A 15,201-nucleotide genomic window follows, 5' to 3' on the forward strand; every position below is an offset into this window, starting at 1 on the left:
GCCCCTCTGTCAAATTTTAGAACCCATTGTGGCCCGCCAATCTAAAAGTTTGCCCATCCCTGCCGTAAACCAACATTTTATTCTTGAGAACATTAGATTAACATTTCAAATGAGTTGATTAGAATTGCGATTGTGTCAAAAATGATATTTGCGATTATTCAGAGAGTGACAACTGGCCGAAAGCATTGTCAAGGACTCAAGGTGTATGCAGTAAAAACTGTCTTTAATTAAGGAAACAGGTTTTTAAATAGAACAGCACAACATGAAAATGTGAAATGAACAAAATGCAGTATAATAATAACATCATGGAAACAGACAGGGCACAGTTTTGTATTTCATTCTTAGAATGGTCTTCCTATTACAAAAACTAGCTACGGTGTAGTCAGTCATTGGAGTTAGTTAAACTGGGGAGCAAAAGGAAAAAAAATATCCAACTCCACCCGGCTGTCACCAACTCTTACAAAGTTTTCGAAAGTTTGACTTTTCTCCTTTAGGACTCGAATGACATCGTTATAGAAAACATTCACACGTTTCAGCGTCATGTCAATTGAGTTCTTGATGTCTGCTTGAAGCTGTTCAGTGGGAATGTCATTCAGAATGTTGCGAAGTTTTGTTGCCATGGTTTTGAGATATCCGCTAATGGTGTGATGGACCTTTTCCATCTGCTTGACAACAATGGTTAAGGTACGGGAGTTAATGGCTTCCAGGTACATGTCACGCACCAATGAGGGGACCTCCATTAGATCTTGGCATCTTAGAATTGAGAGTATCCTTCTTTTCAATTGAGAAAGATCCCTGAGAATATCTTCAATTGTGTTGCCGCCGACGTTTCTCACCGTGGTGATCACTTGCTCCCGGCCTGTCCTTAAAGCTCCAAATAAGTTATTCAGAATGTCTTTTCCGGGGGCAGTAATGGCTTCAAAAGATTCAAAGGCTGCTCTCGAGGTGGATTGTACGAACTTGGAGACTTTCTGATTTGTCGTCTCGTACGCATCGATAATAACGGTACTGCATCTCTGATAGACCTCAAATCCCGACAGTCTTTGCGCATACCCTGGGATTAGGAACTTGGTTTCTCTCAGGACTGTAACCGTAGCCTCGAGAAACGACTCAACCTTTTGTTGGTATTTTTGAACGATAATATTGCTCTGGTCTTTGATATACGTCATCACATGGGAGGGATTAAATGCCGCATAGTCGTCGACAGCTCTGGTTATCAATTCTGTACCTTGGTTCTTTGCCTGCTCCAGAGAACCCTCAAAGTGTCTTGCGTACGTCATGACAGCAGGATGAGTGACCGTTTGGACTATCACGGGTACGTTCTTCTTCAGTCCCAGTATAATCTCATACGGCATCTCCGTGTTCCAGGAAGTTTGAATATTCAGCTTCTCAGAGTTCATCACAGACAGTCTCAGGGCCAAGATGTCAACGTCCTTTAGTGGTTCAGTCTGCAGAACAACAAATGTTTGGAAGTTTATGATTGCATCATTTTCCAATTTCAACGAAAATGTAACAGCAAAATTAAACAAAATAACTTACCGGGTAGCGACCGTAGAGTCTTGCTACAGCTTGTGCCGGTTGCTTGGTCTGCATCTGAACTCCAATGTGACCAGCGGATGGGGTGGACAGAGAGAAAACAAGACTGCTTCCAGTCATCTCCTGGTGGACTTCCAAGACTTCAGAAGGAAGATTGACCTTCACCAAATTGCTGATGGAGGCGTCGACTTTTTTAGAACTTAAACTGATGGTGCTGTCGTGGGTACCTTCCAACAGTGTATGTTTTACCACCAGGACTGAGGCCATCTTGAATCCGTCAACCATGTTAACGTTGGTGTTGCCCTGTATTTTTCCCGTCATAACCTCCCATCCGGATGATGAGGATGCATCGACTTTGGCAATGAAGCTGTCCTTGTTGAGAATGCTGGCGCTGCTTTTGAGAGTCACCATTGGTGCTTTCATCAAGAACTCATAGGTCAGATCACCCATCTTTGGAATCGTTATGCTCTGGATTTTGGGCAGAGTGATTTTAGGAAGGCTCAACTTGCTGATAACTGATGGAACGTGCGCCGCTGGCATTGAGACAAGAGTGGTGTCTGGGAGGGGAATGGTGAATGTTGACATCTCAACATCGATCACCGGTACTTTGTATCCAGGAATGGTAAGAGTTTTAGGCAATTCAATGCGATATTTTTCAAACTCTGCCTGTGCTTTGGCGTAGGATGAAACCAGAATATCAGCAGCCATATCTTTGCCCATGAGCACTTTCTCGTGCAGGTTATGGATTTTGCCGTTAATGGCCTTGATGACTGGATCCTCAATGTTGATGGTGAACATCTCTGGGTTCTTCGTGTAGGTCATCTTGGAGCTCATGTCAAAGGTCTGCTGAGTTGTAGTGAGGAGTTCACTCAGGCCAGCATCTTCCCACAATGAGAAGTCCTCCACTTCTGGTGTACTTATTCCATAATATGGCACGAACATTTCAGGAATAGTGAACTGTTTCTTCAAGATGTCAAGATTTGCCTCTATGTTAATCTGAGAAATGACATTAATTTCAGTTTCACCGTTATCCATTTTGAAGTGATGGGAAAATTTGTTTTGGTTGACTTTGGCCATTCCAGTCCAACTGGCCTCCTGCACATCGGAGTTCAATGTAAGAGAGATGTCGTTCTCAAATTCCATCTTTCCAGACAGCTCGAACGGAAGGAAAATTTTGGAATTTCCCTTATTCTTGGTGTCAAACGTGAGCTCGCCCGGTGTGATCAAGGCAAGGGCGGAGCTTGAAAGAGTTCCCTCAATTAGTTGTGCGTTATGAGAGGCAGTAAGATCAATTCGCATGTCTTCAAGCCGAGCCTGGAACTTCAAGTCAAAAACGCTGCCCTTCATCACAGGTGTTTCTGTTTCAACTTTGGCATCAATAATTGCATGGCGGAAAACGCAGATATCCGCAACCACGTTCTGATTGGATTTAAAACCTTTGCAGCCTGTTACACCGGTGAAAGTCACTTTGGCTGTGTGCAGATCCATGACTAAATCGACGTCACTGTTGTAAGTTGCCTCATCAGAGAAATCTTGAATTACATATTTTGCATTAGCCAGAGTGTTCATTTTCAGTTGGACAGAACCTGCTTCCAGTGCAAGATTAGTCTTTTGAGTCGATGACACGTGAGTGAAAATGTTGAGCGATGGCATGTTGAGGTCATGATTGAAGTTTGTGTTCATACTCGCAGAGAGTCCATCTTCCATGGCAAAGAACACGTTGTTGACAAGATCGGCAGAATACAACTCGGTTGCGATCTTTGCAGTGGTGTCAGCGGAGCATTGACCTGACAGGCCATAGAGAGTCATCGTTCCCTTGTGGTCGACTTTCAAAGATGACTGATCAATCTTAACATACTCTGAAATTGCCAGACGGCTCATTTTGGGAACAGCCAAATGTGCATTGGCATCTACGGAAAACTGGAGGACGTTCAAAGTAGATGTGGCCACGGAATTAAGATTCACTTTGAACTCTGGGGTGACTGAAGACTCTGTGGTGTTAGCCAGCTCTGAAGTCGTCTTGAGTTTGTAATGCGGCGAGTTGATTTCAAACGCTCCGTAGAGTTTTCCAAAACAGGGAATCTTGCTCATTTCGGTCACTTTTTCCTTCAACTGCCGTGTTAATGTGTCATAATCGAAGGATTGTATTTTCTGCATCATTCTCATGACATAATCCCTCATGTCATCAATCATCTGTTGGACGTCAAAGGAGTGCAGCTCATTCAACAACTCGCGAAGAGGTACCATTACTTTTTGGAACAAAGGCTGAATGTCAATTGACCTAAAAAGAGCAAATACGGACTTAACCCTTTCCCTCACTTGATACTGTTTCATAATTTTCACAACGTCGTCCATCACTGCTCCGATCATTTTCTCAACCTCATATGTGGACAGAATTTCTTCCATTTTTCTGTAAATGACTGTGAACCTCTCCGCGATGTTATGCTTCTGGATCCAAGCCATGATAGCATCCTTGACTGATTTCAGCACATTGATGACTTTTTCAGTTGGCAACTTGGTTGCCAAGCCGGTCAGGACCTCTTCAATGGCGTCAAAATGGTTTCTCGCATCTTGGACCAAGAGGCTTAAGTCAAAGTTGTCAATGACCTCCTTCAGTTCAGATACTTTCTTCTGAACCTTCATAACAACCTCATACTCGGCGTCAATGTCTTTCAGAAATTCAACGCTGCTGTCGGTCAGCCTCGTCGCTGTCTTTTTTACTTCGTCAAAAATTGCAGGGATGTGCTCGGCGAAAGGGATCTGGATGAGATGGCTGTCGGTGTTCTTGTCATACTTGACAAATCCAGACACACTGTAGTCTTGACTGTCTTCACTGAAGAGGTTGGTGGTGACCGCTCCTCTCACGCCAACAGACATTCGCTCCGCTTTGTTGTAAGCCTCGAATTCCTCATCAAAAGTATGCTCGTTTACCGTCGATTTGACCTTCAGGTGAACTCTTTGTTCCTGAAGACTCATCACGCTGCTGAGCTTGTTGTCCACATTGGTCTTGATTGTGGGCATGCCTTCGATCTCATGGGTGGTCGAGCCTCTGTACTCAAAAGAATGCGTGAAAAGCAGCGGTTCGGCTTTCAGGAGGAATTTACTATACAGGTCTCCACTCTGCTGTCCATAAAAAAACACTCCGCCGTTTGAGTTGAGCAAGGCATCAACGGTAAGGGAGAAGGGTTCCGCCGCAGCGTTGATCTTGCTGTCAAAACGAAGAGCCTGAGATTTGTAATCAACAACGTTGTTGAATTTCACACTTAGATCTGCAATCTCCGTCGCCGTGGCGTGCGTTATCTGAGATCCCAGGAGTTGACCGTTGGTGTTGCACTTTGCGGACAGGATCATGTTTGTGAACTTGACTTCATAAGTGTGTTTGAGTTCGTCCTCTGACAAGCCTCCCTTCAGTGTTCCGGTCAGCTCCACGTTGTAGGGCTGTGCCTTGAACTGGGCATCATTGTTAAAGTTGATCTCCATGATCTTCAGATTATTTTTGATCAGAACAGAGGCGGTAAAGTGCTCCATGGTCACGGTGATGTCATGCTTGTAGGAGTTTCCTGTGTTAAGGACATTGTCTGTCTTGGTATGGAGGGTTAAAGATTTCGGTGTGAGGGAAAGCGAATTGGAGTTTTCAGTCCTCATTTCGTTTAACGATCCAACTATGTTGTTGGATAAAACAAGGCCGTCGTCACTTACTCTGAAGTTCATTGTGTTTCTTGTGTTGAATGCCAAGATGTCGCCGTTAAAGACGCCATTGAGGTAGACTTCGGAACTTGCAAATTTTCCTTCAACATTTAGTTCAACTTTGTTCCCTTGATCGCCTCCCTTTGTCTTGAGAGACACGGTGGCACCATTGGCATCAAGTCCACCGTGGAAAATATTCTCAAAGGTCAGTTGGTTGTGCTGAGCGGTTGTGGTGCAGCTGGTGGTCAGACCATTGGCATTCAGGGCCAAAGTGGCCTTGTGAGAGGCAAGGCTTGAAAAGATGTTAATAGAGGCATCGGAATTGAGCTCCAACCCAGAGGGATTCACGGAACCAGTGAGAAAAGCGGAGGCGTGGTTCACTGAATCGTCAGCTGTGTTTCCGATACGGAAGCTCGCTTGAGTTTCCGAGGCTGTGAAGTCAATGAGGTTATGAAGCGTTCTGTGAGCAGCTTTGGTCACGGACAGCGAGAGAATGCTCAGCTTGCCAGTCCTGTAGTTAAGGTTGATTTTTGTCGAGTGTTCAATGGGATCACTGTTTATGTTAGTGTGAGACTCAAGTTTAAGATTCTTATTTACATATACAGCCTTGAGCTTATTCGTAGCTTTCAAGATTTCAGAGTTTGCGCTCAGTGTGCTCTCCAATCGGAGTTCCTTCTTTGCGCGGTCGTATGAGAAAGTGTTGAGATACGTGGTGCTAGCGGTTAAAGATCCTATCGTGACACTTCCATCAGCGTTGATATCTCCGAGCAGCTTGGCTGAATCAAGTGTGCAGTGCTTGGTAATATCCAGAGATGTCCGCATGCCCAGCGGGGCAGCAGCTTGGATGTTGTATTTTCCCGATGACGTTACATTTTCTGACACAGCAATCGTCTCCTCCACATTAACCCTTGTACTCACAAATTCGTGCTCCAGGAAGCCATTCAGGGTGAATTTCAGTGTTTTCGCATCTGTATCTGTAATTTCTGTAGCTCCTTAAAAAAACAGAAAATAGTAACATTATAGCACTACATCATTGTTAAATTGATTTTTTTTTTTTTTTTTTTGGGAATGCCTGGTTAAAAAAAAAATTACCTTCAGTCGTGAAAGACAGAAGTTTGATCGGACTGGTCGCCTGAACTTTGAACTTGGCCAAATAATTTGGAGAGTCCACAGTATTGTTACCCGCTGACATGGTGGTCTCCCAGTTATAATAGTTGCTGTTCACCTTAGTGGACGCGTCCACCATTCCAAAGAGCGGCAAGGTGATCTCTTGCTCAGAGGGGATGGTAAATTTGGGGATTTCAATCTGCTGTGGTGCAAGCTCCACGCCAAACAGTGGCAAGGTGATTACGTTTGGAGAGATGAACAATTCCTCAGAGGATTTGCCTCCAAGCGGCAGAGGGATTCGGATGGTCACATAGTTCTTGTTGAACTGGTATCGGAATTTGCTTTCCCTGTTGATTGGATGAAAAAAGAAACCAAGTAGGTAAAATGTTTCTATTCGAGAGCTTCTTTTGTGTATTTATATCACATTTGTAAAATTAGAAATAAGTGTTTTTCTTACATATTCATAAACAGGTTCTCGGGCATGGAAGGCATTTCCACCTTTGCAATATTGTTCTTCAGAGTCTCCACATAGGGGACATCAAGTGAGATCTTGTTCATCCAGATGTTGCTGGCCTAAAGAGAAAACCGATGTTTTTTTTTTTGTTTGTTTTTTAAGTCTTGATAAAATATAATAATAAGCAAACTCACCTCAAGTGCCTTGTTGACTATATGACGCAGTTTCAAGTCAGTGTTGACAATCTGATAATCCATGGTATCCTCAGCAAGCTTGCTGACCCAAGCCCTGAGGGCTTTTGTATAAGGCACCAGGACTTTGGTGTCAGCGTTCATGTTTGACATCATTTTAAGCTCAGCCTCATCCTTGCCTGAAATACGTACAGAATATTGGATCAAGACACACGTTATACGCAAATTTGCATTTTTTTTTTTTAACATACCGTATTTGAATGTGACTGACTGAATCGACGAGGACTCTGGGAGATTCATGTCACTTTTGATCTCAAAAGTGATTTCTTGGCCTTTGGTGCCACTGTCAGTCACGGTAGCAGAGATGGTTGCGTCTGTCTTCAGAGAAGGCACCACCCACTGAACCTGCAGCATGCCTTCAGACATGGACCGAAGCCTAAAAAATATTTTAAAAATCAAAATTACACAGACTGTTAATTGGAGCCTCGAGGCCTTGTTAGTGTTCTGAGGTTGTGGTTCGCTTTACTCACTGGGCGTGACCAGTTAGAGTGAGCTGCGGCACATTCTTGTTGGAAATCTCAAGGGTGAGGGCTTTGCCTTTGGTGCTGCTGTCAGTCAGGGCAACCTTCAGTCCAGCTTCGACATCAATGTCGGGTATCAGGATTTGGCTGGTGAAGACATTCTTGTTCCGATTGTATTTCATTGTGGCGGATGCTTCGGCAGCCTGATTCCCTGCGGAGTTCGAAAAAAAATTGCTTCAGGTGATTCTGGGAGACGAAGGATTTATTTTCAGAATAAAAGCGGCGGATGGGTATCATCCGTCTAAATGTGGTGCTTATACCTTCAGATTTCAGCGTCATCTTCAGGGAATCGACCTTCTGGCGGCCGTCCTTTCCTTCACTGAGAAGTGCGTATGCAAAGGTGGCAGTGAAGGCGACCTGAGGCTCGATGTCAACTCCAAACCTGAGGTGAAAAGATTTTGTTTGCTTGATTGACAACATTAAGGTCTATAGGCAAAAATCTAAGTAATCACCATAAATATTTTGAATAGCTGTTAAAATGTCAAACTGACATAAATGATCATGAATTAATAAATTTCAATGGAACAGTTATTCTTTTTTCATTTTCGACTTACATTGTCTCGCCAGCCAGAGGGAAGTAAGGCACATCACTTTTTCCGCGTACATCAGCTTGGAGTTTTTTAGTGCAGTACTTGAATCCAAAGCGGGAGTCACAGTTCACATCGCCAATATTGTGGGGGATCACGGTGGCCTTGCCATCACCCACAATCATCACTCTATTGCTATGCACAACAGATTAAAGAAAGGTCAATCGGTGACAATTCACGAACATTTCATATTACTGACGATTGAAAATTAATCGACATGCACTCGAGAAATGTTCACAACACATGCTACTTTTTCTAAGTTTTACCTGATTCGCAAAAGCTTTGCAGGGGCCTGTGCAGCCGGGATGGAGACCTTGACTTGGTTTGACTCCATGAGCAGCTTCGCACTGAGCGCACTCTCATGGAACAAGCTGGTGTGCATCTCGACGGCGGTGACGACAAATTCGGGGACATGGACGCCCATCCGCGTCACAAACTCAACGCCAACAGACGGCTTGAACAACAGTTCATTCTGTGTTGAAAGGGACAGAACAGATGGTATGAATACAGGCATGTCATAAAAACTATCACATTGATGATGGGAAAAAATACAGAACCATGTCTGGGGAAATGCGAAGTCCTCCTTTAGCTCCAGGAGTAAAGATGCCAGACAGAGAAAAGGTCAGAGGCAAGCCGGCAGCAGTTGGAAGGACAAATTTGTTGTCCATGAACATGTAATGGACAAAGATCTCATTGTCTGTCGTGGACATCAGTTTAGACGCAACCTAATAAAAAAAAAGACATAAGAATGAATTAAAAAGTTCTCATGCTGTGCTTAAAAAACATTAGATGAAATTAGAACGTGTGTAATACCTGAGTAGGAAGAAGCTTGAGGAAAATCTCTGCATACATTTTGGCATTATCAACAACAAACTTGAGATCGCTGGCCTTGACGTAGCCAAGCTCTGTTCCCATAAACTTCAGATAGGCCATGGCCTCTGGAGATTCTTGATTCTGCAAATCCTTGACCAGCTTGTTGAAGTTCCGGACAATTTCTCGCATAAGATCTTCAGGAGCCTTGGGGGAAAAAATATTTGGGGATCTTTTCATGGTGATGTTGGCATGGAGTGAAACGGGAAATAATTGAACCCAAAATACCTTCTGTCCTTCTGATTTCAAGGGAACAACCCACTTCTCCAGAACTTCCATCATCTTGATTGGCATTTTATTCTCTGCCCAGTACAGAGCTTTGGACAAGGTGTCTGGGAAGAACCCGTTCTTTCCGAACAAAGCCTCAATTGAGGGCTCTGAGCCTTTTCCTTCGATTCCAAACTATCAGCAACAAAAACAAGATTCGCAAACAGTGAGGGTTAAGTCCTAATTGATTTTATAATAATTTATCTGCCGACATTTCCCAATTGTGAGCGTCATTGTTACACACCTCCCACATGTCCATGTTGTAGCCAAAGACTTTCAGGGTGGATTCCATCATGACTTCTCTTGGCATCTGGTCGCTCGGGTCAAAGATAAGGTTGCCCTGAATATTGGCCTGCATGTTGTCGTTTGCCAAACCCAGCTTGTAGTTGCGAGACTTGGTCGTGTAGTCATTGTGTGTTTGCACGTCATTGTCCTGCAGAGCGTCCATTATTTTCTTGCCGAGCCTACAGCGCAAAAAAAAAAAAGATTTGTACTGGATATTATTTGATAATTAGGGATATGTTTGTACAACCGAAAGGAATCTTACTTTTGGGTCTCAGGATCAGTGGAGGAGATGATATTGTAGACATGTGAGGTCACGAACGATTTGACCTGCTCGTTCTGCTCGTGTTTCAGGATCTTCTTCACCATCTCAATGTCACTATTTAGTGGATTTCTCATCAGAATTAAATAGGCGGCAAGACGTTTCTGCACAGCGCCCCTTGGGTACTGGCAAACCCTCTGGAGGTTAGAACGAACCTACAGAAAATGAAAGTTCATCAGTACATTTGTGCATAGGATTCAGTTAAAAACTGAAAAGAGTAAGTGATGCTATGTTACCTCATCCGTCAAAGACATACGTCTGAAAGCTTGGATGGCAGCAAGCTGAACGGCGAGGGTTGTCGCAGGCTGTCTCATGCATTTCAGCAGCGTGCTCCTAATAGCGGGGGCGGCATCTTCCATCATATCTCCGATGTTCCCTACAACCTGGATTGACATTAAATTGTCAGGAAAAGTTAACAAAAATCTGAATCAACTATGGAGCTGATCCCTATTTTGGAGCTACGTATATCAAGTAGATTCGATTTGATTACCCACCCTCAAAGTGAGGAAGGTCAGGTCTTTCTCCCCAGAGCAGTCTGTGCCCAGAAGAGAAGCCATAAAGTCAGAAACAGCAGTGATCTCCGGAGTGACCTTCGCCTCAGCTCGGTAAAGCCTAGTGACAAATTCTCACGTTACATTCTTTACATGAGAAATCAAACACTCCCGCAACATAACTGCCGCCAGATGTATACTCACCTCTTGGCTGCATTACTCAAAGCATACATGATGGGCTTGCTCTTTCTGTTCTGAGCCATGGCCAGAATATCTTTGACCATAAATCGCGAGGGGTTAGGCATCAGTGCCAGGGCATAAACTGCCATGTCGACCTCAAGAGCAGATTTATCATACGTTCCGAGAACCTTCAGCATGGCGCTGGTGCACTCTGGAGTACCGCACTGGACCAGAGCTTGCATGGTCAGGGAGTTGGACATATCCATCATCTCAAGTGCGGTGGAAGACAGGACATCAGTCTTCAGGTCACGCAGCTCAGAAACCAGTTTGTGGAAGAGGGAGGCACGCTGGTCGCCATTTCTGGTCTGGGACAGGGTCTTCAGCTGCTGCATTGTGGTAATTGCAGCATCTTTAGTTTGCACGGGGGACTTGTCATCAACGGGATCCATTGGCAAGAAACGGAGGAAGGCCTCATCTGTATTAAAAAAAATATATAAAATTTAAATCCCCCACAAACCATTGCATTGCATGTAAAAAGTACATTAAAACAAATCAGAAACACTAACTATGATCAAAGATTCGGTCATTGATTTTGTTGGTCTCCCTCAGAGTCACAGTCTGCTTCACCAGAGTGGAAATTCCGTATTCGTTCCTGTGCAGGACACCAAGTTCCAGCAGATGAATTAACAATAGCGAAAACAGCAATAACATTCAGACAAAAAAAATTTTCTTTTAAATATACTTTTGGGGTATTATCACTGTGTCGACTTACTTGTGGGAGAGGGGAAGGAAAATATGCTTCTCTGTACAGGTTCCACTGGTCATGTGCTTTTTCTGGTTGTCAAACTTGTAGTTGCAAGTCTGGTAGCTGCTGATCATCTTGGACAAAGGATAGTGCTGGGAGTGGGCAGACACAAGTAAACACTCAGGTAAAGTACGATATTATTAGTCCTAATGATGGAGGGAAAATAACTTTCGTAAGGAAATGGATTTTGGATTGAATGAAACATCACAGTGCGCTCGAGGGAGTCATAAGAAGTTATCATGAGGCCTTTACCATTCCTGAGATGAGAGCCAGGGGACTGGTGGCCTGATTGCGAGCGCTGAAGCCGTCACATCTGGAGAGATCCCTGCTGATAGTTACGTCCGTGGCGATGTCTCCTCTGGCATTGACTGTGAAGTCAGTGGCGCAGATGCCATAAACGGTGGGCTGGATCGAAATAATGTCAAAGTCATTCAAACTGAAAGAATCCGTCAGAGGCAACACTGGATTATGGCAGATGGTGTTTCTGGGTCAAAGGCAAACATGCGAGCAGTTGGTATGCTAACTCATAGCAAAAGAGCAACTTGAATGCATTTTATTAAAAAAAAACAAACAAAAAAACAGCAGGATACGAAAGAATACAATATAATTGTTGAATGGGTGATTTAAAATGTGACACATTCAATGGAAGCCAATCCACAGTTAGATCTAAGAAGCTGGAAGGGTAAACATGTTTTTTACTTGACAGCAATCTACTTGAATCAGATTGTCGAATCAATACGTCCGATTAAAGACTATTATATGAGCAGGTGATGTCCTGGGAGAGATAAAGTTATCTAGGACTTTGCACCGCTTGGTGACGTGGGAACACCAAGTGGCCCATGTGCGTTTATCAGCTATGACTGTTCCAGATTATCTTGTCATTGCGCAATGTGTTTATCGGTGTGTAAGACTCTTCGCCGCAAATGGAATCGAAAAATAACCAAAGGCTCAAACGGGTCCTCTCACCATTTTGTTGTTCATTTCTTCTTCCATTACGGGAACGAGGAGAGAAGACACAATTCCTCTCTTGATGTTCAAAATGTTGAGTGGCTCATCCTCCTCGGGGAAGAGTTTCACATCAGTATGTCGCTCAACGGTGACCTTTAGCGGGTTCCTGATGACACGGGTGGATTTTCAGTCACCACCTCATTCTACCTTTATTGTCACATATACACTAATAATAATAATAATAATAATAATAAATAAATAAATAATGCAGGTTTGTAAAAAAAATAAATAATAATAAAAAATAAAAGATTTTTAAAATGTCACATTTTACACGTCTTATCCCCTCGGACAGGTTTTGTCCAAAGGCAAGTTGCTGTGATGGAAAATGCGCTCTAAACTTTAATTTTAAGCCTCGACTTTGGAACAACCAGAAGGCTTTAGGATCAGAGGCTGCGGGCTAACTCATAAGATCATAAATTAGGTTTCTGTTGCCTGGACAAAATAGTTTTAAAAGTCACATTTAAAGATGGGCAAGTAGACTTACTTGGCCATGGCAGCGTTGAAGGCTTGATTTCCAGCGGTGGGGCGGTACAACGCATTCCCATCATCATCCACAGCAAAAATCTCACTCAGAGAACATTTTGTGGTGCGCAGGATGAAGCTGCAAGTCTGAGGCACTTCAAGCTCAACCTGTGCCGTAGATGAACCAGCGTTTAATTTAGTTTTCCTTTCCGCATAGTCAGGACAAGGTATGGTGAATAATTTCAGGTTGGGAGACGTACTTGACAGGAGACTTTGGGGCCGCTCTTGTTGTCGGTGGCACCGGGAACGCCATTGAAGGTCTCAGCCTCGTAGTCGTACACAAAGCGCCTGAAGTTCCTAAATCGTTTAGCCACTGAAATGTGTTTTAAAGATCAATTAGAGTTGAGCACTATTTTTTTTTATGTACTAAACCACAGCAACATGTGAGATCTGATACAAGACTGCCCGAGTTACATTTTTAAGAATAAAGGAGAAACTTACAGAGGCATGTTGGAGATTGTTCATCCACATTTCCTACATCTTGCTCTGGAATGAAAAGCCCCCCCGTCCCAGAAAAAAGTAATATATTCACTCAGTTCAAGATGACAATGCAATCTCTATGACAACATAAATTCGAAAATAAAATGATGCCCCCCCGCCCCCTACATTAAAAAGGTCTTCAAATATAATAGTACTTACGGGCTAGGGTGCATGTGCCTAGCAGCAACAGAAGGCAGATCCTGGTACGTCCCATGTTGGGCTCAGCACCTGGAAGCCTTGTGTTTAAAAAAAAAAAAAGAGTCCTCCTTTTTCACTGAAGACTAATCCTTGCGCTTTATTTTAAGGCTTTTATACTTCTGCCGTCTTCCTGGACGTGATTAGCGGGACTTGGAAATGTGTTGCCCTGGTTCCAAAGTCTGAGCAGTCCTTGTGGCAGGTCAAAGGTAAAATGTTTCACAAAGTAAGACATGATGTCAGCAATGGGTGGGGGGGATGATGATGATCACTGTGATAATCCAGAATATTCTGATTTGGTACTTTTGGAGACACCAGTAAATGGTTGTACAGGACATACAGTAAATCACATATTTGTTATATATATATACTGTATACATTTTCAACACAAACAGTTCTTAAAGGTTAAATGTCCTCCACAGCGTTTTCAAATTGAATCATTGCTTTCTTTGTTTTAGTATTAAATCAGAGTATGACGTTCCATTGCAAATTATCTACTTAATGTTCATACCAATGATGACTAAGCATCGAGCGAGCGTTTGTTGTGAGCCAAAAGCAACTTAACCTGTCAATCACTGTTGACTCACCTCTCCCCTATTTAGAAAAGCCAGTAAAGGCTGTTTGAGCAGGATTGCGAGGGAGAGTTGCAGTCAAGATAACGCAATCAGACTGAGGAAGACAAGACTTGTGTTGCGTTAGAGTAAATAAAAACAGCCTTACTGTATGTGTATGATACTGTACCGTAATTTATTGAATACATTTGCGGACTCCCAAGCGATGGCTTGAAACTCAAATCTCAGGTCAGGGGAGTTGCCAGGGATTTAAGAACCAGTGAAAAGAATAATTTTGGATCTCAAAACTGCAATGTCACAAATTAAATATCCTATTTTTCAGTATGTGCCCAGAAAAATCTTCATCAATTTCCGCCTACTTATGACATGGCACCCAAGTTAGGGCTATTTTTTTATTTCTATAAACATAAACTCTGTTTTATTTGTCTTTAGAATGGCTCTTGTATGGTGCTCAAGACCGAGGGCAATAGATGGTCATTTCATGTGTCTATGCGTCCAAGAGTCATCTTTTCATTAAGCCTTTTGCTAACGGTTTTGAAACCCATTCGGGCCTTGTGCAGGTCTACAATGTTGTCTCTGAGAGTTTGACAGCACTTTAGTCTTGCGCATGGTGGTATAGACATTGGAACATAAAAAATGGATTCCTACAACAGCTGAAAGATACTGGATAGGGACATTAGGTAACAGGCACATTTTAACTTTGTTTTTCCAAAACGGGTTGACTGATATTCTGTTTGTACCACCTTCAATAACCAATCATACAAATGGTTAAAGCAACGCAAAAGAACTTTCAGTTTTTGTTTGTTTTTTGAAGACAAAAACTGAAGTTTTTGCCTGGTGGAAGACTACATTTCCCAGGAGGACTAGCGGCAAATCAACGTTAGCATTATCATTTGTATTTGAGCATCGAAAGCGACTTACTAGTCCAGCCAATGTTGATCGTTGACTTACCTTTTATCCGCGTAGCCTCCCATTTTCTTTTTCTTTTCGTCCCATCAGAGAAAACCTTTTGTTTCTTGGGTTGTTTTGCTACTTCCGCCATGACAGCTGTAATCGCGCGAAGA

The 15,201-nt window shown here is 43.1% G+C and overlaps 1 protein-coding gene across 1 annotated transcript; it reads right to left on the reverse strand.

Moving 5' to 3' along the window:
* Positions 1-248: 248 nt before the first annotated feature.
* Positions 249-15,177, reverse strand: LOC148316644 (apolipoprotein B-100-like). Its single transcript, XM_088286843.1, has 27 exons — positions 15,089-15,177; positions 13,530-13,606; positions 13,332-13,376; positions 13,091-13,203; positions 12,853-12,998; positions 12,327-12,474; positions 11,613-11,765; positions 11,328-11,452; positions 11,122-11,207; positions 10,580-11,030; positions 10,379-10,496; positions 10,121-10,267; positions 9,828-10,039; positions 9,525-9,744; positions 9,242-9,415; positions 8,957-9,160; positions 8,701-8,868; positions 8,410-8,615; positions 8,111-8,278; positions 7,817-7,938; positions 7,506-7,707; positions 7,227-7,411; positions 6,979-7,154; positions 6,788-6,903; positions 6,316-6,677; positions 1,540-6,215; positions 249-1,448 (listed from the first exon to the last, which is right to left on the reverse strand). Exons 1-27 carry the CDS (start codon positions 15,109-15,111, stop codon positions 396-398), a joined length of 9,876 nt encoding a protein of 3,291 aa, XP_088142969.1. The 5' UTR covers positions 15,112-15,177; the 3' UTR covers positions 249-395.
* Between the last annotated feature and the right edge of the window lie 24 nt (positions 15,178-15,201).

Source organism: Idiotropiscis lumnitzeri, chromosome 21 (assembly GCF_059441095.1).
Source record: "Idiotropiscis lumnitzeri isolate Australia: NSW breed Sydney's pygmy pipehorse chromosome 21, RoL_Ilum_1.0, whole genome shotgun sequence".
In the NCBI taxonomy this organism is placed as follows: Eukaryota; Metazoa; Chordata; class Actinopteri; order Syngnathiformes; family Syngnathidae; genus Idiotropiscis; species Idiotropiscis lumnitzeri.